At 34.1% G+C, this 26,508-nt stretch overlaps 3 protein-coding genes across 8 annotated transcripts; 1 reads left to right on the forward strand and 2 right to left on the reverse strand.

Annotated features, from left to right (window-relative positions):
• LOC147284075 (EPIDERMAL PATTERNING FACTOR-like protein) lies at positions 1-736 on the reverse strand. Its single transcript, XM_086245911.1, has 2 exons — positions 498-736; positions 1-394 (listed from the first exon to the last, which is right to left on the reverse strand). Exons 1-2 carry the CDS (start codon positions 663-665, stop codon positions 131-133), a joined length of 432 nt encoding a protein of 143 aa, XP_086102037.1. The 5' UTR covers positions 666-736; the 3' UTR covers positions 1-130.
• An 11,725-nt stretch (positions 737-12,461) lies between these two features.
• LOC147284076 (F-box protein FBW2-like) lies at positions 12,462-15,242 on the forward strand. 4 transcript variants are annotated; one of them, XM_086243957.1, is made up of 4 exons: positions 12,462-12,507; positions 12,590-12,689; positions 13,061-13,377; positions 14,402-15,242. In XM_086243957.1, the coding sequence occupies exons 3-4, from the start codon at positions 13,070-13,072 to the stop codon at positions 15,036-15,038; spliced, it is 945 nt and encodes a 314-aa protein (XP_086100083.1). In that variant the 5' UTR covers positions 12,462-12,507; positions 12,590-12,689; positions 13,061-13,069; the 3' UTR covers positions 15,039-15,242. The 4 variants fall into 4 exon arrangements, with proteins under 4 accessions (XP_086100083.1, XP_086100084.1, XP_086100082.1 ...); XM_086243958.1 differs by having other exon boundaries at positions 12,465-12,507; positions 13,058-13,377; XM_086243956.1 differs by having other exon boundaries at positions 12,465-12,689; positions 13,058-13,377.
• A 1,473-nt stretch (positions 15,243-16,715) lies between these two features.
• LOC147284077 (ATP synthase subunit B) lies at positions 16,716-24,820 on the reverse strand. Of its 3 annotated transcripts, XM_086243643.1 has the most exons (14): positions 24,678-24,820; positions 24,361-24,426; positions 24,225-24,273; positions 23,291-23,436; positions 22,234-22,335; positions 21,715-21,789; positions 21,530-21,630; positions 21,350-21,431; positions 19,555-19,647; positions 18,541-18,605; positions 18,185-18,197; positions 18,012-18,089; positions 17,106-17,214; positions 16,716-17,007 (listed from the first exon to the last, which is right to left on the reverse strand). In XM_086243643.1, the coding sequence occupies exons 1-14, from the start codon at positions 24,801-24,803 to the stop codon at positions 16,910-16,912; spliced, it is 1,203 nt and encodes a 400-aa protein (XP_086099769.1). In that variant the 5' UTR covers positions 24,804-24,820; the 3' UTR covers positions 16,716-16,909. The 3 variants fall into 3 exon arrangements, with proteins under 3 accessions (XP_086099769.1, XP_086099772.1, XP_086099770.1); XM_086243646.1 differs by lacking the exon at positions 22,234-22,335; XM_086243644.1 differs by lacking the exon at positions 18,185-18,197 and having other exon boundaries at positions 18,012-18,042.
• Positions 24,821-26,508: the final 1,688 nt, after the last annotated feature.

Genomic DNA, 26,508 nt, shown 5'->3' on the forward strand with positions numbered 1-26,508 from the left:
TAAAAAATCTCAAATATATAGATGAAGATCGATCACAATTAATTAATTAATTAATTAATTAATTAATAGGTTAGACAAATCAGAATGAAACCCATCTTGAAATCTCTCCCAAATGGAACACTTGAACTAGCTAAGGGTTGAAGAAGTGGTCACCACAGCGGCATTTCCAACCCAGTGGCTTGTAATTGGAGTACTTGTTGTTACCTGGATGAGACGGGTCAAAGAACATCATGGGGATGGTTCGGGTCATGCCGTCGGGTTGGACCGGGTCGTGGGTGGTGGTGGTGGGCATGGTAGGCACTTGGACCGCCATGCATGGGTGGCACTGGTTGCACTTGTTGTGGCAGCTTGGTGGTGTAGAGCCCAGCCTGGTTTTCTGCTCAAACAACAAGCCCTGCCCAACACAACATGACTTTCTTTCAATGTTTTCCAAGAAAATTAAGAAATTATATATGAAACATTGAAACCCAAATAAAGTTTTGATTTGAATTTCTTACCCGGAGAGAAGTGAAAGGAGGAGAGTGTGGGTGACATAAGCAAGAGGGTGGGGAGAGAAGAAAATGGAGAAGCATAAGGACTCTAGTGGCAGTGAAAAGAAGGTAAATTTGTGAATTCATGGTGGTGAAAATGTTGCATGAAATAAATTTATGTGCCCATGAAGTCATCCAAATCACCTATGCTGAAACAGAAGCCTTGATGAGCAAGAAAAAAGAAATGAATAGTAGAGACCCCCTTGCCAGTCTTCTGAAGCTAAACTTGCTATACAAGAATCAAGTAACAGAGAGAGAGAGAGAGAGAGAGAGAGAGAAGGGGATTTGGTATAAATTTCTGATGGGGTTGGATAAAAGGAAGAAGAGGTGAATAAATGGAGTGTTGGTGGTCGGTTATGGGGGTTCTGACCACACCACAATGAGAGAGAGAGAGAGAGAGAGAGAGAGAGAGAGAGAGAGAGAGAGAGAGAGAGAGAGAGGTGCAGTGTCAGTGCAGCAGAAGAGTACTGAAAGGAACAATACGAAAAAGGAAAACAAATTGGGAGAATCCACATCAGAATCAATCAAGGGCGTTGCTGCCTCTACTCTCTAGTCACTGGTACACGTACTGTAACAAAGTTGTTGTATTATATATTTATAAATGAGTAGTGATGGTAAACGCTAGGTCTAGCCGTCTAGGACTCTAGACTTGTGGTGGGTAAGACTGTAAGAGTAAAAATAAAAGGAGGCACTGAGGCAGTGCAATTGTTACTGCTTACATTTAATGAATATGGATCACTCATCACGTACTCTTCTTCCAGTGTTATCAGGTTTGACTGCGGTTGCATTAATATTCTGGGCAGGCCGGTGAGCCTCATAAGAGAAGCTTTAACTAGCTAATTTCCAAAATGAAAAACAAAAAGAGAAGCTTGTAACTTTTCTATATGATTATGTTTCAAAGATGATTTGCCATTATGTATCTATCCGATCGATGCTTGAAGTTCTTGGCAAAAATAAGGTTCATTTACACATTTATTTCTGAAACTATAATTTCGTCTCACTTTATTCCCTTAAAATTCACTATCTCATTTTATTACTTATAAGTTTATCTCGTATCACATAATTTGAAACCGTCAAATTCGTCATTTCCACGGTCAATTTAAGCTTTAGGTATGAAGCATATTGACAAGAATCCTACTGTGGTTTTCCCAATTGAGTCTTGTGTTCAATTGGAAAAACTATGTTATTGATTGAGAATTTGGGGGTTCTTTGTGTTGAATTTCTTAGCAGTCAAACATGCCCTGCCAACTTGCTGTAGATGTAGGTTATTTGCCTTTTGAATTTCTTAGCAGGCACTCTTTAATGGAGATGGATCCATGGTATCATACTTTTGGCACAAGATTTCAATAGGGCCCACTTCATATAGGAGTTTAACAATTCGAACTATCTATTTTGTAAGTCTCTATTAAAATATCATCCTTGCAACAATTTAGATAAATCGGAAATCATTTACTTACTAAGATTAAATGGTCAACATTTCAAGTATTTATTTTATTGACCACTTAATCTTTAGAGGTAAACGGTTTTTTATTTACCTAATTTTTTGCAAGGTTAATCCTTTAATGAAGACCTAAAAAATAGATGGTTTGGATAGTTGAAATTCTATATGGAGTGAGTTCTATTGAAAACCTATGTCAAAATTTGTGTCAAAAATAGGATGTCATGGATCCACCTCCTCTTTAATTATGCTTAATGGTTTATCATTTAGCTGAGGAGGTCAGATTATGAGTTAATTACACTTACACCACCTGAGGTTTATCAGCTTTTCACATACACCCCTGGGGTTTCAATAATTACACATACACCCCTTGAGGTTTTAAAACTGTTACATATAACTCTCTATAGTGAGACGAAAATGATGAGAAATTATGCAAAAAAGCATGCTAAGGGATTAAATAGCCTAATAAGATTATTCAAGGTGTAAAGTCCAACCTGAATACAAATATTTTCTTTTTTATTATTTTTTTTTTTTGTAAGGGGTTATATGCAACAGTTTTAAAACCTCAGAGGATGTATGTGTAATTATTAAAACTCAGAAGATGTGTGAAAAGACGATAAACCTCAGGGGGTGTAAATGTAATTAACTCGTCAGATTATTGTTAGCTCTAACCAATCTCTTGTATTTTTGTTATCAGTCGAGAGAACGTAATAAAATTGCTCACTTTGTGTTGAAGGAAGGTAATATGTTCTTTTGATTAGAGATAGGCCCCGCCTATTATAAATTATATTCAATTTGTGTATTCTGTAACTAATCTTAATTCTTGATAAAATTCAATATTTTCTTCTAAGAAAGCAATGATTTAGTGCCCAACTGCTTATTTGGGAAAAAGTTCGCCGTTTATTCACTGAATAATGTATCAATAAAAATATTAGTATCTTATAAAATTCATTTTAAATTAATTCATATATGAACAATTCAAACATTGCCACATTATTTGATACATAGGTGAAGTCATTCTTCATTTTTAGTAGTCTGATTACATTGCTTACAATTTACAACCATATTTAATGACTAAAAAACTAAATCATAGTAGCAGAAAAGTGAATTCCCCAAAATTCAAAGGTCAAACAGCATATGTCCTACACCAGAAATTTTCTGTTTCTATTATCCCTTTCGACTTTTCCTGATTTGTTGCCGTGACTTTTACAGATCATTGACAGTGATGTTACAGAGAGAGAGAGAGAGAGAGAGAGAGAGAGAGGGGTGATGTATAATGTATTGCTTGCAGTGAATGTGAGTGACCAAACCCAACAACTTTGTTCATATTGTGGGAAAGAAAAGTGAAGGCTGCCATGTATTTTTGGCTTTTGAGGTTAACCTTTAAAGCTGATCATCAAAAAGAGTAAATATGGTTTCTTCTTGCTCAGTTTTCTAATCAGTGATTCAGCTCTGTTGCTATTCTCAGACTCAGAGCATAATTATGTGTGTAAGAAAAAGGGACGCTTACTCTCTATTTCTGCACCTTTCGAAACTCTCTTACTGTTCATTAATTAAGTAAATAAAAGAAAATTTACGTTAAGATTTAAGCCAGAGTACAATTTCGGTGTCAGAAAAATTTCATGAAAATTTTTATTAAAATTTTTATTTCGATAAAATTAGACAAAAATTACTATTAAAATACAAAAATTTTGAAGGAAACTTGATCATATATTTATTTAACATATTATCTACTATATTGAAAAAAAATATTAAAAAAACTAAATTATATAGTAGGTTTCATGTGATATAAAGTAAATATAATGCACGTTGGAGGTAAATATTGTTAAAAAAATGAGTCACTAATTAATAATTAATCTTTATATACTTTAATTTTATAGAAAATTAGGATTAAATATCAAATGTCAATAGTTTTTTAATAAAGCAGCAAGACACTAATTTTTTTTAGTTTAGATACTAACCTAGAGTAAAACATTTTGGATTAGTTCACAAATCAGTTTGTTATACAGTTGTAACTGTTGAATAGTTACAGTTGTAATTATCGAACAGTCACAGTTGTGACTATTTAAAATTTATAAAAAATTCAAATTTTTAAGGGTTTCATACTTTTGATTTAGGTTTGGGGGATGAAATCCTATAACCCAAAGACTAAATATTAAAGTTTAAGCCTTGCAAATATTGAAAAAACAACAAATCAATAAAAAAGTTATGATTGTTAGACAGTCACAGTTCGATATAACCATGTTTTTTAAAGTTGGTACCTAAACTGAAATTTAGTACCTAAACTGAAATGACATAAATTTTTAGTAGTTGAAATGAAAAATATTATAATTTGGTACTTAAAGTCAATGAACCTTTAATTTTATATTATTTAGGATATAATATAAGTTATTAGGGTATTTTTAATCATTTTTTATATAAAAATATATTATGATTTAATAACAACTAAACGAAACACTAAAATAGTCAAATCAAACCCCAAACAAAATCCCAAACTTTTTTTTTTCTTTTCAATTGCCTAAAGACTCTAAATCTCAATCGACCTTAAAACTTTTTTTTCCCTTCTTTTTTTTTTCTTTCATTTTCCTCTTCTTCCCCTGTGACTTTCAGTGGTCTTCTACTCTTCTACTCTTCCACTCTTCCTTTTTCTTTTCTTCCACCGTGACTTCCAGTTTTTCTTATCCTTTGTGATTCTCTGTGAAAGCTTTTGTTTATCTCTCATAGTCCCTCACTCTCTCCTCCTTCCCCTCTCCCTCTCCCTCTCCCTCATCCGATCTCCCTATCTTCCTCCATTCCTTCCGACGACGGCGCCTCTCCAGCTTCCTCTCCGATCTCTTCTCTCCCTCCGGCAACAGCGCTCTGCCTTTGCCTCCCCTCTCTCCCTTTGGTCTCTACATTAAAAATTTCGCTGAAATTTTGAAGATTTCGAAAAATTTCTATGGTGTTAAAATTTTCATACCCCTAAAAAAGTGAAATTTTACTCCTTGGATTTAAGTTAGGAGATACAAAAAAGATATCTTTCCATAAGAAACTCATCTATGAATCGTTGTTTTATGTCATACAAACATATAGTGATAGAAAAGCTGAAAATTTAATTTCTTAATATCTAAGAATTAAAAATATATTTGTATGTGTGAATGATAGATTTTTTTTCTTTTTGATAAGAAGTAAAAGCCGTGGAATGTGAGTCTAACTCGGGGCACAATTTTGATCTTCCTTTTAAAATTAAAAATCTTTAGAAAATTTCAAGTTTTACATTCATTTTTTCAAAAAGGGAAATTTTTTAAAATTGGACACATAATTTGGGATCAATCTTATTTCATGATACATATTTTGGAGTGTATTAATAAAAGACACTAATTAATTAGGGATGTGCATGGTTCGAAAAACCAAACCACAAAGCAATAATTGTAACCAAACCAATATTTTCGAAATGGCCAATTTGAGAACCAAAACCAAAACCAAACAAACCCTAGCTCAATCCAACTGGTTTGGTTAATCGTAAAATTGGTTCGGTATGGTTTAGTTATCCGAAAACCAGATAACAACTGAGCCAAAATATTAAGCCCAACTTTGTGAGTTTTTTGGATAATGGTCCATTTTGCAAGCCTAATTTAGCTAGCTAAAGACTCATTTTTCACACTTCATATGTCTATATAAAGACTCATTTTGACAATCTTAGCATTTTTCAAAAATCCAAACACAAGTTCTAACCAGTTACACAACATAAAAAACAGAATAAACAGTCATACAAGTGACAAGTTCTTACCATTCTCTAATCCTATTAAACTATATAGTTATAAACTAAAATAAACATATACAAAATTTTTTAAAAATATATAAACTATAATAAGGAATTTGGTTTACTCTATAATTAGTTTGTATGAAAATCATATATAAAAATTAATATATATTATAAGTAATGGTTCGTTTCGGTTAAACCGAAAATTTCCATATTGAGAACCAAAACCAAACCACAAAGTTCGGATTGGTTTGGTTTGATATCCAAAAACAAAACAAAAACAACAAAGACCAGACCAAACCGATCCGAGTGGTTTGGTTTGGTTAGAAACTTGATTTTTCGATATTTTGGCACACCCCTATAATTAATAGTTTATATCAATGTGGGACATAGCGTCATTTCTTTTACAAACTCCATCCAAATGAGGGGCAAATTGGTCTTTTCATATTAAATAAAATTTTAATTATATTTCTAACTTAACATATATTAAAAATAAAAAGATTAATACTCAAAAAAATTATAACTAAGAAACATTAAAATAAAAAATGCTAAAACTAAAAAAGATTAAAATTTAAAAAGATTAAAACAAAAAAACTGAAAAAAGACTAAAAGTCTAAAACAAAAAACCCAAAAAAACAAAAAACAAAAAACAAAAGAAGAGGGAGGTACAGATCCCTCCCCACCCGACCCTACCCTCAGGAGCCTCTACCCGCTGGCAACTGTTGTATCCACCGACACGGCCCCACCTCCCCATCTCTATCCTCTTTCCCTCTCTATCCCTTAGCCATTGGCCAAGTAGCCATGGACTCCACCCCAGCCCTTCCGCAATCCCAATCCCCAATGCTCAGTTCTTCACCCATTCATAGACCCCTTTGGTTTCCGAGTACCACACACAAAATTCACAACCTAAAAATTGGGGCAAAATGAAGAGAGCATCACAATCATCCCATCCAGTTGTAGACCTATCCATGGCTTCCACCTCCAGTGGCGTCGTCGACTGTAAAGGTGGCAAAACCTCTAACAAGATGTGGGAAAAGACCCACCAACGAGACGGTGGCATGGACGAGCTCCTGGCATGTGTTCGATTTCCCAGATCAAACCCAACAACAAAAAGCAAATCCTTAAGCCCCCAAACGCATGTCTTGGAAGATTGCTCTAGCGAGAAAGAGACATAGATGTGAAGAGAGAAAGAGAAAGAGAAAGAGAGGAGAGATGAAGAAAGACGGGCAAGGTGGGGCAGTGCCGGTGAGTAAGGCTGCTGCTGGAGATATGTTGGGGCTGGGCGGGGAGGGGGTGAGATCTGCACCTCCTCTTCATTTTATTTTTTCTTGTTTTTTTTAATAGTTTTAAGATTTTTTATTTTTAGTTTTAAATTTATTTTTTTAATAATACATGACAATTTTAACTCAAAAAAAAAAATTCACGTGATTTTTTTTTAAAAGAAAACTATAACAAAAATAACGAAATGTCTCACATAATACAAATTATTAATTAGTATTTTTTATTAATACAACTTTAAATATGTATCCTGAAATAAAATTAACTACAAAATATGTGTCTAATTTGAAAATTTTTCCTTTCAAAAAAGTTAGCAAGACGTGTTGAAATCAAAACTGAAACAGATAAATTTGAATGACCGAATTTATAGGTTATAATTTCAATAATTAAGTTTGGTTACTGAGATGAATGACCGATGACTGCCTACTCAAGTTATGGTAAGTGGACCCCCCAAGTCCCCAACCCAACCTCTTTCTCCATATTTGTCATCATAAATAATTGGTCAGACCACTTCACCATTAATTACTTTTGTGTGAAACTCTGAAAGGAATTGGACCACGGCATGCACTGTGTAATACATGGGAATCAGAAACTCTGAATGCTGCATGCCATATCATATTATCATATGTCATTTGGTATGGGGCGCACCAACGTGGTACCCTGTACCCAGTTCTTCAAGATGGTAATTAATATATAAGGCAGAGATCAAGCATGAGGAATCATGCATGCATACTGCATACATAAGATCGATAAGATTCACTACAAAAAATCTTAGCAAAGGTCACCCTTTTTATAAACTAATCTGGAAACCATTGCTATTGTTGTTTTTTTTTGTCAAAATTCACTGTTAATACTTTGTCTGCCTAACGCAACCCCTAAACCATTGCTTATTAAGTAACTAACTTGGAATGGTATTGCTTTATTCGTTTTAATTATCTTCTGCAACAAAAACCCCCAAAGTTGCAAGCTCACTCACTTATTCAGATATCTCTTAAGGGGAAGGTAATAGAAAATTGATAATCCCACGCTGTTGCAGTCACCTATCTCCAAATGGTTGTAGCCTACACCGACGAAAACAGTATGGCTGCGCACGTCCTCCAACCTCCATCAAATTGAAACCCATGGGTTTCAATTTTCACTTTCCCTCTTTATATTCCCCATTCTGCTCATTTCGGTCATGGATTTGTGAAGCCAGATCTATGGAGGCCAAACCAACGTGGTTTGTGAAGTTGCAGATCTATGGAGGCGGTGGAGATGGGGCAAATCTATGGAGACTAGGGCAAACCTATAGAACCGAGATCAGATCTATGGAGGCTAGGGCTTATCTTTGGAGGCGGGGTGAGCTATGAAGGCAGTGCAGATCTATGGAAGCGAGATCGAACAAACGCTGTCGAGGTCGAGTCATGGGCCATGGCCCATTCCAAAAATTCCTCTGTTTAAAATCCTGAACTTCTTCACTTCAAGTACAGTTCTTGTCCAGTCATGGCAACAACCTTTTGAAATCCATTTTTAGTTGCTTTCTTGTTGTTTGTGTGGGTGTGTGTACGCGGACTAGTCTCCAACACCCTCTAATTGTATCAACATAATACTTGTCAGGTACTCGGAGGACTCTGCAAATTTTGCCAGCTTCGGGTTCATTTGTGTTGAAAGTGTTGGTGGATCAAATACTGAGCCGCCCAAATGAGGAGAATTTTCACTCAATTAAGCCCTACATTTGTGAAATTAGGTAAGGGCTAAACCACAAGATATACCATTTGTCCTTCTGCAGGAGCTCTTTCAGCTTCATGCATGTATGTACTGCTAGCCTTCTCATTATGGATTTGCAATGATGCTTCTTTATTTATGAATTCAAGTAGAAAATTTGCTAATTTCAATTTAATTAATTGTGCTTCTTTGCAGACGAGCCCAGTATTTCTCTCTATGTTTTTCTTGCTTTATTTTTACTTTTATTTATTTATTTATTTTTTTATGTTGCTTCATATCTTTATTTGTTTACGAGAAAAAGGAAGGAAATAGTGGATTGCTCTTTTAGAAATAGAGACATTTGAGCTTTTATCAGTTTTTCTCTATAGACGTGTGTGTACAGCAAATACGCTAAAACAACTTTCACTTCCTTTATAACATAAAGTATTTTCACTTGTAAAATAGGTACATCCCTGCTGAACTTGGTTAGTTATGCAACATGGAATACTTGTAATTGAAAGACAAAATTCTATGATCATACTACTGTGTTTTGTAATTTTTTTTTTCTATCCATAGAATATTCATTTATTTATTTTGATGTTGAGTGATTGATTACTAGCCTATGCATACACAATCTCACAGGGGCAATTCTCTCACATGGGCACATAACCAGGTTGCTTTCCTTGTAAGTCTATACCATTAGACAAGTTTTGTTTCTTCCTTTTAGTTTCTTTTGTAGGGGTGACTTACTCTTTTAATTCAATTACCATATTGCAGACCTATATTGGCTTTGCTATGTTTCTTTTTATGGTTAACATGACTTTTAAGCTTTTACCTCAACCCGATCCTCTGGATCATCTAACTTGGATCTTCGAAGACTTGTACAGAAATTGTAAGTTTTTTTTCGCAAGTGTAAATGTAAATTTCACTTTCTTTGTTGAATTTATTATTGATGTGACCCTTGTATACCATTGATGGTTATGACTGTTTATAGTAATACATTGATAGACTCTTGGGTCAATTGAGTTATGACATATAATTGAGGAAGAAAATTTTGAACAATTCGAGAACTAAGTAGGTTTCATTTACACACTCACTTTCATTCACTCTTAATAAAACATTTATTCATTTTATTTTGTTTTTATCTTTATATTTCTTTATGCATTTTATGTTCATACTAGTGCCATGGTGAAATGCTTACAACAACAAGTCTATTTAATTGTCTCTTCCATACATTCTATAGTGCCATGTGTGTTCAATTTGGGGTTTGGTTACATAAATTTTCAGCTGTTATAGTTTATCTCTTACACGAGTTACTTTATTATTGTGTAAGCAATTGGAGAATATAGGTGTGGTGAATTGTTTGATTATACTGAATGCAAATTGTTTATATAATGTTGGTAATCAATTTGAGAAGTTAGTGACTTAGTGTTGTGAATTTTGTGACTATACTGAATACAAAATGTTTATATAATTATATGTGTTGGTTCTTATTAAAAAAACAGGGGTTGAAGTCATGTGTGAATATAGAATGGTTATCGGTTGCCCAAAATAAACTGCAAACCCTCAAAGGAATTTAAGGACTTTCTAAGCTCACTGTAAGTACTCACATTCATTTTTTTTTTTTTCATATTTTTGTGGTACAATCCAACAAATTTCATTTTGTAGTTATGTGAGCTTTACATTACTAGTAGGATCTTGAGCTTGGTGTAGGGGATCCAGAAGAGGATGACACTGAAGGGGATGATAATGCTGTAAAGTGGATATTTTGTTTTTGTGAATGTGGTGGGGGGTGTGAATTTAGGTTGGTGAACAAAGATCAGTATAAGGATGTAGTTTTCTGCTTAAGTGTATTGTACAGCAGCACATTTGGAACACCAGAGGTGTTTTGTAATGGATGATCTCTATGTCATATACATGTAATTGCTTTTGGATCAACTTCTGAGTTTTCTTGTGTATGAATTACTGCATTATTATCTTGTTCTTTAATTGGTTAGCAAGAAGCACATTTGGAAACCATGTCCAAAGCTGCATTAGGTCCAATCAAATTTTAATTATGCTATGCATATGGATGTTACAAACAAAACCATTTTCAATTTGGAAATCCTTATTTGTTAAGCAACTCCATTTTGCAGTAGCTGCCAACTCTCCTATTCAAACCAATATCCCAACTAATTTGTAAGTGTAGCCTAAGAATAGCACTGACTAACACATTAGTTTCTATTGTGGCTGTCAACTCACTGTTAGACATCAGACTACACAGCCACCTTACCAAAATAGGTGGTGCAAAAAGTCTTTAGCGACCCCAACCCCTACATCGTTTGGCTTAAGTGTTGCTCCACAGTTGCTAATTGATTGTGCAACTCTAAATGGTTGTTTAGTGGGCAATAGAGCTAGGAAAAAAAAGGTTGGGGTTGCTCTGTTTTCTTGTAGTGATTACTCCTCTATTCATGTTCGGGAATATCATTCAAAAGCTTTCATAGTTTGATGATAACATGACAAAGTTTAATATAGACACTTAATTATATAGCTAATTTCAATTGGGTCTATAAACAAAAAAATATTTTAAATATATACTTAAATTAAAATTTAACTTAAAGAATAAACAAAAAATAGACGTTTGTCAGTTAAGTACCTACGTGGCGTTTGCTGACTAGACGTTTTCAATGACATGGACGCCACATGAATTAATACTCCCACATTTTTCTTCCCTCACCCACCCGTGCAACCTCCAAATCACCATCTCTCTCTCTCTCTCTGCAACTCTCTTCTCTGCAGCCCTCTCTGGTGCGTGTGGCGCAGTATTCCTTCCATCACCCACCCAAACCACCATCTCTCTCTCTCTCTCCCCGACTCCCATGCTCTCTCTGCAGATAGTCACGTGGAAATTTCTTAACATGTTTTTTTTTTTTTTAATTATTTTTGTGTACACGTAGAAAAAATTTAACATCCATGTCATTAAAAAAGTCTAGTCGGTAAAGCCACGTAAGCACTTAACTAGCAGATAATTATTTTTCAAATTAGATCTTAGTTTGGGTATATATTTGAAATGTTTTTTTGTTCATGGACCCGATTGAAATGACCTATATAGTTAAATGTCTATATTGAATTTATGCCAAATAGATATACAGAAATGATCACTTGCTCACCATAGAGTGATGATTTCCCCGCTCACCTAACTACCTAGCAACGAATTTCAATGATCGGAACTGTCCATAATTTAGGACATCATTCAAAGATCACCTTTGCAAAAAACCAGCCAAATTGGAAACTGTTTAGCCAGTATATTATTGTCAACATCATTTCAACCTTATCTGACGAACTATATTTGTTTACAAAGTTTGGAAGACCAAACAATTATCGATTTGACTGATTTTTTACATGGACAGCCCTTAAGGATGGACCTAAAAAATGGACAGTCTCGATCATTAAATTTCCCGCTCTATGATAATCGGGTGGTTAGGTGAGCGAGAAATTCCTTGCTCTATGGTGAGCAAGTGATCATTACTATATATGTATATGTATATATATATATATATGTAGGCTCGGTCAAGTACGGACGTTCGCACAACACCTGAATAAAATTCATATATATGTATAAATACTTTTATTACATAAGGATCAAGGATGTCCTTATTAGGGAAAAAAAAAAAGTCAGAGCAATTTTATTGTGGCTAGCTCACTTAGAGATGTGACTACGGTTTGGGCCTAAAATTCGCATTTCCAAATAGGCCTGGTTTTTTAGAAATTAATTATTGTACATCAAATAACATCAATTATTTACCCGTCTTCTGTAGTCGTGTTTCACGCTTCTCTTTCGTCACCTCTTTTTTCTGGTAACCATCTGATCTCCTTTTTCTTCTTTCTTTTTGTGTTTCTCAAACACTCAATAAACTCTCTACCTCTGCTTCATTCTAGCTGTAAGCATCTCTCTCAGAGACACATAAACCCTTCTTCATCTCAGTCCTCACAGGCGGATCAACTGGTGCCTTTACAGATCAATGAAATCCCATAGCTAGTAAAATCCTTCTATTCTCCTTTTTCTTTTTATTTTCCCGTTTTATTTTCTTTGTTTTTGTTTTATTTGTTTTACTTTTCTAATACTGTTACTTTCTGTCCGAACCCATTTTAGGCGTAATTGTTGAATGAATTGTGCAAACCTTCTTTCTAGTAATTGCTTTTTGGGATTTTCTTATTTTGCCTCTTCTATTCCATGTGGGCTATGACAACAGATTTTTCTGAGTTTTTATGAAGTTGGGTATGTCTAACCTTAGCAATTCTTTCATCAGTGTGCACGAATTTTGTTTGTTTGTTCCTTGGATGTATGAAAAGATTTGGGTTTTGTTAGTTCTTTTAAAGTAGCTTTCTGCTTTAATTTCTTGCAAGAAGGAAACTAAAATGGAGGAGGACCATGAGTTCCGGCTTTGGGATGAGCTGATACCTGATGCACTTGGGCTGATATTTAGGAAACTATCACTCAAAGAGAGACTCACTGTAATCCCAATTGTCTGCAAGTCGTGGGAAAGAGCAGTGACAGGGCCTTATTGCTGGCAGGAGATAGACATTGTGAAATGGAGCGATTGTAAGTCACCTGAGACCATAAAACGCATGCTTCAAATGCTCATCATAAGAAGCTCTGGTTCGCTCCGCAAGCTCTGTGTTGCTGAACTTCCCAATGACCAGAGTCTTTCCTTTATCGCTGATCAGTAAGTACAACAACACCACATTACATTACCAGCATTAGCCCAGCCCCCTTGTTGAGTATGGTAGGGATTACACGTGCTAGAAAAATTGGTCATCATCACTCTCCTAGAATTCTTTCAGGGTTCATATGCGAGGAGTGATTTCAAATATATGGAATTAGTTAATTTTATGTGGTTAAATAGGCTTGATTAGACTATTACATACATAAATGCTTATATTTGTATGAAAGAAAAAGAGAACACATGGATTTGAAATGAGTCATTATATATAGTAATTTCAAATCCATTTCAAATATTATGTGTTTATAGTTTTTTAACTAGTCTAGCCCAATTGTCAAATCCAAATCCTTTCTTTGAAGTCATTCAATCCAAATGGGCTCTTATTGATTTAATTTACTTCATGATGTGGCATACCACATGGTTTTGTATCCAGTTTCATGGTACGTGTAACATATGCATGTGTTGAGTGTGAGTGATATGCATAGCGTGCTACATAAATAGGCACATGATGGAGTAAAAAATTATGTAAGAGTTGGGTGTAGGTTTAGCATTTCCAACTTATCTGTATTCGGATAAAGGTGGACAGATAATTGACCTCCTCATATATGTGTGTGTGTGTGTGTTAATTTTCTAGAGTGGACAGATAATTGACCTCAACAATGATGTCTGCAGACTTTATGTCCACTCTAGAGAATTGTGTGTGTGTGTGTGTAACCGATAATCGTCTCCACAACAATGATGTCCGCAAACTTTATGTCCACTCTAGAGAATTGTATGTATTATATATATAGGAGTTGATGCACCATTCTTGTGTACTGTATGAGAGAGGTAGTGTGTGATGTGTAAGAAGTGATGCTTTTTTTTTTGAGTGTCAAACTGTATGAGAAGGCTTTCTAAAGGTGCTTGAGTTCTGATGTAATATTGAGGTATCCCTGTGTATATGTGTGCTAGTGTTTATTTAGTGTTTATTTGGTTATAATTTCTCTTCATATATATTTTCTTTTTTAAAAAAGATTCTGTTTGCTAGTGCCAAATCTCTTCAGACATTGCAGCTGCCAAGAAGTAAAATAAGTGATTCGATAGTGGAACAGGTTGCTGCAAGGCTCACTACCATAACTTTCTTGGATTTAAGCTACTGCAAAACTATTGGAGGCCCTGCCCTTGAGGCAATAGGGAAGCACTGTAAGCGTCTAACAAAGTTGCAGAGAAATATGTGTGGATGGGAGTTACTTGACAAGGTCTCGCAAGATGACGAGGCCCTTGCAATAGCAGCCACAATGCCAAAAATCAAGCACCTTGAGATACTCTTTATGCGTATTGGCACAGAAAGTGTGCTTCAGATTCTCCTGAACTGCCCTGAGCTCCAGTTATTAGATGTGCGAGGGTGCTATAGTGTAAAACTTGATGAAAAGTTTGTCAAGAAATTCTCAGGGCTGAAGGTGGTTGGACCAGGTTCAGCCAATGAACACTGGGATGATAGTTCCAGTTTGTCACTTTCTCCTAGTGGCTACTTAGCTTGGGACTTTGTGGCCAGTGATGATGATTATGACGAACAGATGTTCGATGAGGCTTGGGAAGACCAAAGTATGGAAGACCTAGAAATGATGTTCTATGATGGTTTTTATCCTGATAATGCTGTGTTCGATTGGCCGCTGTCTCCTTGAACTCTTTTTCCGCAAGTGTTTGATGGAATTCCCTATGGAGGTTAGAGGTTCCACCCCTTTGTAAGAAATTTTGTTTTTCCTACTACTTAGCAGCCAGTATTATTTATTCCGCGTGAAACTTTGTATGTTTATGTTTCTGTATAACTATGTTGTACTCTGTTGTATGTATATCAAATGTAAGTGAAAATTGTGAGGCTTTGTATCCATTATAGATTATAAGGCTTCGTTTCTTTGTATTGATTGCACGGTAAACCATCTTTATGGCATATTAGAAGTATGGGATTAGATTATAACTTTTTTGGTGGGTTTTATTTTAGTGTGTTTAGGTATGATTTAGTATGTTTTAAGAAATTCATGAGGTTAATATTTAGAATTTTGAGTTTTTTTATAGAGATATATATACAAGTGTAATTGCACTTAACAATATGCAAAAAAGTGCTATTTCAATGCAGGCGCTCGGCACATTTTCTTTGTCCTTAAGTGTGAAAATCTTTCGTATGATTTTTTAGTGGGTAAAGTATAGATTATAGGCTTTTTAGTTGAAAGTCTTATATTTTATTATTTTATTAAAAAAAAAGGGACAAATCATTGTACTTTTGAATAATTAGACTCAACACACCAGCATAAGAATTGATGACTTGGTATGACAATTCCATCAAAAATTTTGTCAAGCTGGTAAACAAGTCAACGAGGCTGTTTGGTGGACATTAATGCTGTTTCTTTGAATTTTTGTAAAAGGAAAAGGAAGAGGGTTTTATTTTTGTTTAATGTATAAGAATATATAGCTGCTGACTGCCACTTATGTTGCAAAATGAGTATCATATAAGATGTCTACCAAATTACCAAACAATAAGAGCCCCTTTGGTTTGCGGAATTGAGATGCATTTTCTAAAGGAAATGAAATGTAAGATTTTCATTGTTATGTTTAATAATACTGGGAAAGTAAACTAGGAATTTTTTTTTTTTTCTTGTTCCCAATGTTTGGTTTGTAAAAGAATAGGAAATAAAATTTGTTAAGTTTTTCAATTATATCCTCATTTATTATATATATATATAATGAATGAAGGATTATATAAAGGTATGTTATAAATAAAGGTATAATCATTGATATTTTCAGATATTAGAGAGAGGGTATATTTGTCCAAAAAAATGTAATAAATGTTTTACTGAAGGAAAAACAAAACCTACACTAGGAGGGATTCATTTTCCCTCCTTTTGGGTGCATCAGATTCTCGTGATTCTCACGAGACATGAAACTATTTCTCATCCATGCATTTACCAACGTGGGAATAGAATTAATTTTTTATTTCTAGACCTTTAAAACTTGAAAAAATTATAGGATATAACCGATATACCGTCACGTAGTATAACCAATTCAACGTATAAGGGTATTACTGGACGATGTGTTTATATTAATAGGGTATAATATTCATAACACTCACTCATATTATAATAAATAGACTGGTTATACCACATGTCAATATAGCGGTTATACAGAATAATTTCTCCAAAACTTGAACCAAATGGCCATAAATGGTCATAAGATTTAAGAGCCCTATTTCCAGCATGTGTTTAAGCATGCTAGTATATGCAGTTATTTGATTTATCCTACCAAATCAAATTTTGTTGCAATATCTACAAAAAAGTATGTGAGCAAGAGGCACTTAATTGTGGTCATAAAAGAAAATGTGACCAACATTTAATTGTGAGGGAGAATTTGTTTGAGACATAACCAGGTAGGTAGCAACATCATAGTAGGGGTAGGAAAAGAGAAATAAAGCACGGAAACAAGAAAGCAAGTTTTGTATAACAGAACAATGAAAAACCTGTTCAAACCAAACTCCAACTATTTAAATCCAAGCTACAACTGCTCAATTCGGATCTAACAGACTGGATTGATAAAATTCCTCATCTAGTATTAGAGGCGGTATACTCCATGATCCGAGAGGATGTCCAGACATATTCCCTCCTAAAAATTTCAAATTCCAGAAACATCAATGAAACCTGGGGGAAAAGAAAAGAGGATCTAGTCTCACATGCTGTAAAATTTGAGGGTGGCGAAGTTACCCTCTTCAGTGGCTTCCACACATCTTCTCTGGTAATTCAAGGACAGCTGAGGATCCAACGTTTTCAGTACATTGTTGTACTTCTCTTCGGCCTCAGTTATGTATTTTGCCTGTTGTTGTGTGTTACTTGTTAGAGTGCATATACAATGATTTCTCTAAAATCAACTTAATGAAAAACATGGATTGAAGTCAGACTATTTTTGAGTTCATAGAACTCCACACCACAGGTCTAGGCATTTAGCATCACGCCAGAGAACACCAACAATAAAAAAATAAATGGAAGTTGTCATATGTTTCTATATATCTAACCTATAAAGCCTGTTTCATTAATACAGCAAGAACATTGTGCCTAGGAGCCTACTGTATAAACCTAACTATTGTTAATTTGTTATCAAAGTCTCCTAGAATAAATCTTATTCATTAAAGGCTGCTGTCCCTTATGTTTTATGTCTGTTTGTTGCAAATCACAAATTCTTGGTAGTTACTACCTGTTACTTTGGATACCTATGAGTACAATGTGCAAAGCATACAATAGGTCTGTTCAAAACCAAAGAAAATGTTGGTGCATACTTGTATTAAAATCACATCTACATCTTTCATTAAATAATTTGTAGGCTGGACAACAAGGGCCACCAATCTATTCTCAACTCATAATTGCCTGAATGAATATAAAACAAATTGTATGTAATGGAAAACCAAGGAGCAGATAGTGTCATAAGTAGTATATAATTCAATCAAGAATATCAATGACCAACCCCGGGCCTTAGTGCAGGTGGAGTGCAGCTACGGTCTTGTTTTCTTAAGTTTATTATCAACCCCCCGCCCCCCAAAGAAAAAAAAAAGAATGAAATGAACAGGGGTAAGAAGAAAAGATGCTGTGCTTATATGAAATGCCTGGCATACTCACCAACACAGTTGGGGCAGAAGCTCCATATATTCTGACAAACATGCGCAATAAATTGAAATTATTTTCTAATACATCCTCCTGCACGAGGAACCAATATTTTTTAATAAGAAATGGGCAAATTAAAATGGGGCAAGATAGTCGACAGTTATAAACTTTGCAATTAAAGAACTCACCTCATAGTCAAACCTACAACATCATCATGTCAACTCAATAGCAAATGATACTGATGATGTCCTTGCAACACAATTTTATAAATGAAAAAATAATAGCATTAGTTGTTGCCATAATAGCAGATAAAGGTAGATGTACAATAGCAAAGCACATAGAACCACATGCAACCATGTCATCATCCACAAGTTTCCAAAACTCAAGAAGACAATATTCCTACTTGGTAGTTACAAATGCGAAAGAAGTCAAGCATTAATTACAATTAAAAGGTGAAATAGTGACCACTAAAAAACTATAATATGTAATTAGAGCATTTGACTAAAAAAAAGAAACAAATAAAGAAAGAAAGAAAAGTACTCACAGATCATCAGCTACCTCAACTAGGAATTCTGAGACTGATAGAAATTCCATATGCAACTCATTAACCTTAATAACCGCTTCAAAGGAGAACACAATTAACCAAATGAAATATACTTGTGTAAATATACTTGAAACAAAAAATGAGCTATATCACCTTCAAATTCAACTAGACGGAAAACATTAATTAATTTGGCAAAATTCCAGTAAATATTGGCACAAGAAGTGCTTAGGGAGATTTTATAACACTTTGAGAACAGCTATACCATTGAAAATGAAATAACAACAATTTATTCCTTATTTTATTTTTATTTTTATTTTTTATTTTGGTCAATTGACTGTGATGATTGGGACTAAAATACGTCTTTTCTCTTCAGTATGCTTTACCAACACAGACTTTCATTTAGTTTCTCTTATGGAAAACACATTTGTGCAAAACCCGTCAAAACAAACAGAGCCTCAGGAACATCCTACTAAATTGGCCACACCACCATATCATATATCTTGACAACATCAATTTGTCTATTTATCAAAAAACAAACCAAGTTCTATGATCTTACACCTCAATATGGAGAAAAGCTTCCATACAACAATTTGATTCACCAGAAGAATGAAATATATATATATATATACAAATTCGATTAGGTACGGATGAGCGAACATGTGAATGCACCATTGAGCGCTCGGTGAAGTTTTTTTATAACAGGCGAAAATCATGAAGCTAAACCCTAATATAACGCCTCCATCAAGCTCATTCTATACCCTAGGAGGGGATGAGGTGAAAAGATGGGGGTTTACCCTCAAAACTCGGCGCTGCTTGCAGCGCTCGCCTGTGTTAAAAAGACATTGTCGAGCGCTCGGTGACAAGTGCGCATGTTCGTTGGTGCGCACCTGATCGAATCTGTAATATATATATATATATATATATATATACACAATTTATTTGTAATCAATGTAATCGAGACACACACACAGAAATACAGAAAATATATATATATATACACATACGCTACTATACCTTTTCTCCTCTCAACTGATACAGTAAAAGATTCAGCACCCGATAATCAAAGGATTTCAGATGAATTGCCTTTATGACATCTTCAACAGAGATCTGTGTAGCAAATTTTTATCACTATCTTTATAGAGAAACATTGAGCATGCCAGTGCCTCACTGCTAGATATTCTTCAAACTGAATGAAAAACTCTACAAAAAAGTTTCTACAAGTAGAAAAGAAATAGCTAGTATACTTGAAATTCATTAAAATTAGAAGGTAAAGGTTAAGCAGTTATATCAAGTTAGTGGCTTTTTCAGTGGCAAGAACGAGGTGGCAAAAAGATGCAGGAGTTTGGGACTTAGAAAGGCTCACGAATCATGTGATGAATTCTGTGGAGTGCAGAAGGTTGGGTTGCGGTGGAGTTGATGGTCCTCTTAGAGTCAAAGAAAGGGGCAAGTGATTTGATCATAGAGGTTGTGCTTGAACAGTTGGTGAAGCTTCTGTGTGGTGGCTGGGTTTTCATGCAGTTTCTGTGATGGAGACTGTTTGGAATCTTCAGATGGGTTGAGTAGAGTTGGTATGGGATCCAGGCAAGAGTTTTTTCCGTTTCTTTTTTCAATTGGTTTTTGGCTTTTATTTTATTAATTTATTTGTTAGTTAATTATTTTGGCCTTGAATGTCAAATTCAAGTCATTTTCCTCTTCATTTTCCTTTATCCCAGGGGGAATATCGATCAAATTGAAAGTTTGGGGACCATATAGGCACAAGGGTCAAAGTTCAAGAATGGTTTATATATTACGCCATACTTCTATTTTCAAAGCTCAATTATTATTTCTAGAAAATAGAATACCTCCCTTTTCCAATAGCCCACTAGGAATTATGAAAATAAATTTTTGAGTATTTTCAATTGAAGAATATATCCTTTCAGCTACATTTTTTTCCAGTTATTATTCCTTTGACAAAGACACCCCGGTGTTTCTCCTATGGTTCACATGCAAAATCATCAATGTTGGATAAACACCCTCAAACTTACCATTAGTCGAAAGGATATGCTCAAAAACCACTACGGTATTCATACATTTATGAAGTCAGACTAAAAACTAGTCCTGGAACATTTCTTTGTAGAGGACAATCCAAGGTTTATATGTATCAGGCCTATCTTATTAATGCAATAAGCTAAGAGAAGAAACAGATATTTAACCTCATAAAACTAGTGATTCACATATTGTTTTTCTTAGTAGGGGCTGAGAAATGGAAAAGTTATTGCTTTAGTACTTTAGAGCTGGAAAAAAGATAAATAGATTTAAAAATCAGTGGTGTCATAGAGCCTTGTTTGTTCACGCAAAATTTAAGAGTCTTTGCAAAGCCTCTATATTTGTTAAGAGATCAGTACAATTCTTAGGGTCGATGGAGTATCTACAATGAATCCTGAGTTATCAAATCATTTCTCGTCTCCAAAGGGCTTTTTGATTCTCCCTAGAAGATCAATAACTTGGTTCCCCCTTTTAGTTTCATCTAATTGCTCTATGTTAGTTTTTAAAATGAGGAGACCTGTTCTAAATCATTTTAGAATTTAGAATATGCGGCCTATCTGCTGTTACCTTGAAAAAGAGTAGACCTGTTACATTACCCCTACCCTTGATTAGGGGTTCAACAACCCTTGTCCCATCATAGCATTATATAACCTACATGTAATAGATACAACAGAAATACAATTTATGTTTTTTAACGAGAAATATATAGTTCTGACAAACATTTCTAGAAACATGTTGAAAGTAGCCATATTTGAAAATTAATAACCCAGGATGATATACATACCTCCATTTTGTTCACCAGTGCATAACAAAGCTTTCTTTCCAGAGCCCAATACTCTTCTCCAGACTTAAATTCATCTTGTATCCTAAATCCAATAAACAAAAGTGAAACAAACAAGATCACTTCAAAGTTCTTTATTTTCCCCCAAGAAAAGAATAAAAATCAGAAAGCAAGATACTGTACCTCTTTGTCAAAAGGCCATGACATTCAAGTAGACATGCCAGTGGTCTAAATGGGTCACTTTTAAACACATTTGAAAACCTAGCAGTTAGCCACTGACCTTCCTGCATCGCAAAAGATATTGGTTAAGTAAAAGTTAATAACCTAGTTACAATAATTTTGTATTGCTGCCAAATTCTTAGCATTACCGCCTCAGTTCCTTCTTCTAAAATGGTCATTTCGTTTCCTGGTGCATGCAGTGTCTTCTCATTCAACCTGTCAAGCTGTAACAATGAAACCATGATTAGTAATTGACCGAAAAAAAAAAAAAAAAAAAACAAGGAACCATGATTAGTAACAGAATCAGACAACAGGGTAAAAATACATAGAAGAGATCAATTGGTGACAACTCTGTACATCACACCATTATACTATCACAATCATGGCTACAACTTCTTAAAGATAATTTCCACTTGGTCCATCTTTTTTGTTTTCAACTAGCAAGTACCATTGGGAAGAAATGCAGGCTCACAAGGCTCATTTTTTCCCAAAAAAAAGTCAGTAATCCAGTATCTGTTTCCTACATAGAAATAGTTCCCCAAGGACTTCCCACAAATTCCATAATTAACTGTTCTGAGAACTGCAATGATTCATCATTTCTCCTTTAAAAAAAAAAAACAAGAAAAAAGAAAAGAACTGTACTTAATGTCATTTGTGTAGATCACTACCTGATAAATGTAACTTTCTGTGAATGAAAGCATAGGCAGATATTGGAATACTGATTGTGGTTTGTTTATATCCATTCCATGAAACATAAAATAAGATCTGCACTGAAAAAATGGGTGAATGATTATTATATCACCTGATCAAGTTATTTGATAGTTGACACACATTCATGATGAGAATATTTGCTAGCAGATAAACAACTATATTTAATTTTGGGCTGAAGCACACAACTGTATTCGAAAACACAAAAAAGTGAATCTATTGTCCAGTTTAGTTTTCTGCAGAAATTGACTACTGTATCAGTACTATAGCACCATAATTAGAAAGAAATACAATATGCTGAACTGAGGATTAACTGGTTTAGCTGAATTTTTTGAAGGGAGCGCCTAAAAACTATTTAATCAGAACACTGGAGGTTTCTTTCAATCAGTGTAACAACCACTGCAAGCACTTGAGCATCAACATTACAACAACAGTATAGTAAAATATGCTACTGGATGAACTTTAGAAGAAATTTGGTCTTATTGTTCTTGAGGCAATGAATGCAAAGGAGTAAAGGAAAAAAATGGTAAAACATATTTAAAAAACATCCCTGAGGATTTTATAAATCCACTATATTTTCCACAGAACTTCATACAAAAGTTGGTCTTACTATAAGAGTACTATAATTGTTTTTTACTTAAAGAAAAGGTTATAAATGAGGTTTTTGATCAAATTTCTAGATTACTTTACTTTCAGAAACTAAAACAAAAGAAAAAGATTCATTTCAATGCTATCAGATATACATATAATCTGCATTCTCCATGGGCCATCAAAATGCCCCAGAAAATATGATAAGAAAAATGAAAAATCAAATTTCACCTAATTGGTAAGCTTTTTACATGTCAGCTTAACTGCTAAGAAATCATTGCAATACATATCAGGAAGCAAATTTCTTTCTCCACAGCTTAGAAATCATTCATTTAACCTACTATTCAGTATTCACTAATGAATAATCAACCATGAGATAGTACGTAGCCCTGTACATGAGATCTATGTTCAAGAACAAAGCATGCTTACAAAATCCTCAAGGGTAGAATTTGCTTGTTGCATTGCGTCCAGTCCAACCATAGCCATTTCTTCAAAATTAGTTTGCAATGAAACAGACTCTGGCTTATGGCCACAGTCAAGCTGCAAAGCATTTTCAAAAGAATTTTCTTCGTAGCCTGTAAAAAAGCAAAAGTTAATTCTATATTTTAAAATTTTATGAATAGAAATATGTGAAGCTGTATGTATGTATGTATCTATTTAAAGAAAACCTACATTGAAATCAAATTAAAAGGATGATGTCCTAGTACATAATGTATACAGAAGCCCAAACAAAATGAGGCAAATAAGCTCTTTGAGAATGCCATCAAGAAGAAAACAGAAAGGTCATAAGAGAGCATAACCTAGGCGGAACATGAATCAAGAATAAGTTCACAATTCACATGCAACACTCATAAAAATGCAAACACAAGCACAAAGGTAATCCTCTTCAAGCAATTCTACGCTTCCCTTTCCCAACTACACCTCTTCAAAAACATAAATGCATTTGCAAGTGTAAAATAGATCTTGCCAATACCCAAACCAGCACCAAATAAAGTTTAGTATGCACACCTCGCAAACCTATCAAATTTCTTCGATAATTTAGACTGTCTTTCGACTTTGTGGAATCTAAAGACAACCATTAAAAGTATAAAAATTGTATCTATCAGGACAACGGAAAAGGTAGTATATTAACATATATATACACAATGCTTTACAAGATTGTTTCCAAAAATATACAAAAATTCTGTACATGTGGCATTTCCTATGTGTGTGCAAGTGTGCGCCCGTGACGCGCCAAATAAATTAAGTATCAAATAAATGCCTACAAGAAGTACAAAAATCACGAATGTTGTGCAACAACAATTAACCTCATTTTGAGGGTTTTCCATTTCCTTTTTTTTTTTTTTTTTTTTTTATGTTTTACCTTGGGGAGAAACCCATTCAGATGCTTCCTCAAGAAATGTAGCAGAGACCTATGAAACAAGCGAGATAAGCACACCCATTTGAGATGAAATTAAGTTGAACAAAATCAGATTACCAGCTAACAATATCATGCTTACCTTTGGCATATATTCAGAAACCAAACTGCACTTTTTTTCCAAATCAAGTTCTCCACATGGTTGTACCTTTGGCATCATAGCATTTCCAAAGTTCAAAAATTTTAAAAATATTATATAGTAATAATAAACTAAGCATCAAATACCTTACAGTTGTTTCTATGAATTAAGATTAAAATAATTGTATATATACATACAGAACCAATTTATAGGGGGGAAATGAAAAATGGAAACATTTCCATCTAAAAATAAAAAGGTGAAATGAAATTCTTGAGAGTAAGACTTCAATTATAATTTTCAAGTAAGTATTTGAGGATTACCAGGAGGAGGATGAGCTTAGCACAGAAGCAACTACAGTCGTCACGGGACGACGTCGTTGTGATGCCTCGCGATTGTACAAACGTCAGCATTCTCTGTACCTCTTCTAGTTTCCTTAACTCTTCCATGTCTGATGTCTCTCTCACTCAACATCCAAGTGGCGGACTAGCATTCCCTGTTATTTGCAAAGCTCCATGAATTATATTAAGGTAATTACATTAGAAGGACGCTTTACATGCGTCAATACGTCATCGTATTGAATCTCCCAAACGATGCTTAGCCCAATATTCCTTACTTATATCTTTTATTTTCTTAATAAATAATAGGGAAAAAAATTGGTTTTGGTCCTGTATTCTACCCTTTTTTTTGGCCACTGTCCTGTATTCTACCCTTTAAAACTCCGCATTCGGTTTTTATGTTGTTTGTAATTTTAGAACAATTTAAACAAATATCAAATTAATTTGGGAAAAAATTATCCATTTGTTTTCAATACAAATTTTGTTGGGGGATCCAAAAACCATCTTATGGGTTTTCAAAAATTAATTTCAATTTTCATATTTATTTGCTAAAGAGATTGAGGTTCACAAAATATTTAAGATTTGAACTTTAAGTTTGAGATTTCTTTAAATTTTTGTTTGAAAATCAAATGCAATGTTACATACATGATGTTTGATCATTCTTAAGAAAAATTTCATGTTGGGTGTAAAATGTCCTAAGATTGTAAACAATATAAAGCACAAAAGCTAAATGCAGAATTGTAAAACACAGGGACCAAAATTGTTTTTTCCCTAAATAATAATTCAAGGGTGATTCCACAATATGTTATATGGATTTTAATTCACTCACATTATCTGCACACAGATATATATATACATGGAGGATTCACTAAGGGATCCCCTATTAAGCATATTGTATTTGATGATCAAAATCATCCATTTTTTAGGTCTTCATTAAAGGATTATTTTTGCGCAAAATTAGATAAATAAAAAATTATTTAAATATTTGATTAAATAGTCATTTTAAGTGTTTATCGAAAACATTTTGTTCGTCTATTTATTTGATCACAATTAGATATTTTAATGATTTCTGTTTTGTTTAATTTTTTGCATAAATAATCTTTGAATAGAGACTTAAATAATATAAACCTCGATCAAATGTCGAAATACAATATAAAGTGAACCCCACAAAAGATATCGCATAATTTTTTTTTGCTAAGACACTTTGTTTTCATCAAAAGCTCAGACACACTTTTAAAATATACAAACTTTTTCAACCGAAAAAAATATATATACAAACTTCTTGTACTATATAATTAGGTTGTGTACATTCTGCCCCCATGCAGCGCTGCCGCTACCGTTTTCTTTGTTCTAGAGTTCTGCTTATTCATTTCGGCCGAGCTGAGCTGCCCCCAATAATGCCACCTCATCCCTCCTCTAGGTTAAGGCCGAATGCACTATAGCTTAAATGAACTATTCTACATTGATTTAATTGGCTGGAGCCTATATTACAATTTTGCAGTATGGACCAAGACGCGTGTTAATTCATGTAGGGTGATTTATTTTGCCATTAAAAGCCATTAAAAACCATTTTGATCACTTCTCTGGTCTTGAATTAATTAATTTATTATGATAACAAAAAAGTATTAATCTGTTTTTGTTATTAAAAAGAAAGGTAAAACCAAACAGACTAGGCTAGTTTTGAAGAGTCAGTGAGAAGTTTGATAACATATGATTACATGAGACGAAGGTGCTACTGGAAATCAGCAATACATAAATCGTGACAAGAAATAGGATGACCATACAACAGAGAATTACAAAATAGAGCATGAGGAAA

The sequence above is a fragment of the Dryas octopetala genome, chromosome 5 (genome assembly GCF_963921425.1).
Source record: "Dryas octopetala chromosome 5, drDryOcto1.1, whole genome shotgun sequence".
NCBI lineage: Eukaryota > Viridiplantae > Streptophyta > Magnoliopsida > Rosales > Rosaceae > Dryas > Dryas octopetala.

Excerpts from the sequence above, each read along its gene's own strand:
- LOC147284075 (XM_086245911.1), bottom strand. The coding sequence starts at position 665 with ATGACTTCATGGGCACATAAATTTATTTCATGCAACATTTTCACCACC. Across the intron at positions 395-497 it reads CTCCTTTCACTTCTCTCCGG|GGCTTGTTGTTTGAGCAGAA; the intron begins GTAAGAAATTCA and ends TGTGTTGGGCAG.
- LOC147284077 (XM_086243643.1), bottom strand. The coding sequence starts at position 24,803 with ATGGAAGAGTTAAGGAAACTAGAAGAGGTACAGAGAATGCTGACGTTT. Across the intron at positions 23,437-24,224 it reads TGAATGGGTTTCTCCCCAAG|GCTACGAAGAAAATTCTTTT; the intron begins GTAAAACATAAA and ends GCTTTTTTACAG. Across the intron at positions 17,008-17,105 it reads TGTGGAAGCCACTGAAGAGG|GAGGGAATATGTCTGGACAT; the intron begins GTAACTTCGCCA and ends TGAAATTTTTAG.
- LOC147284076 (XM_086243957.1), top strand. The coding sequence starts at position 13,070 with ATGGAGGAGGACCATGAGTTCCGGCTTTGGGATGAGCTGATACCTGAT. Across the intron at positions 13,378-14,401 it reads CTTTCCTTTATCGCTGATCA|TGCCAAATCTCTTCAGACAT; the intron begins GTAAGTACAACA and ends TCTGTTTGCTAG.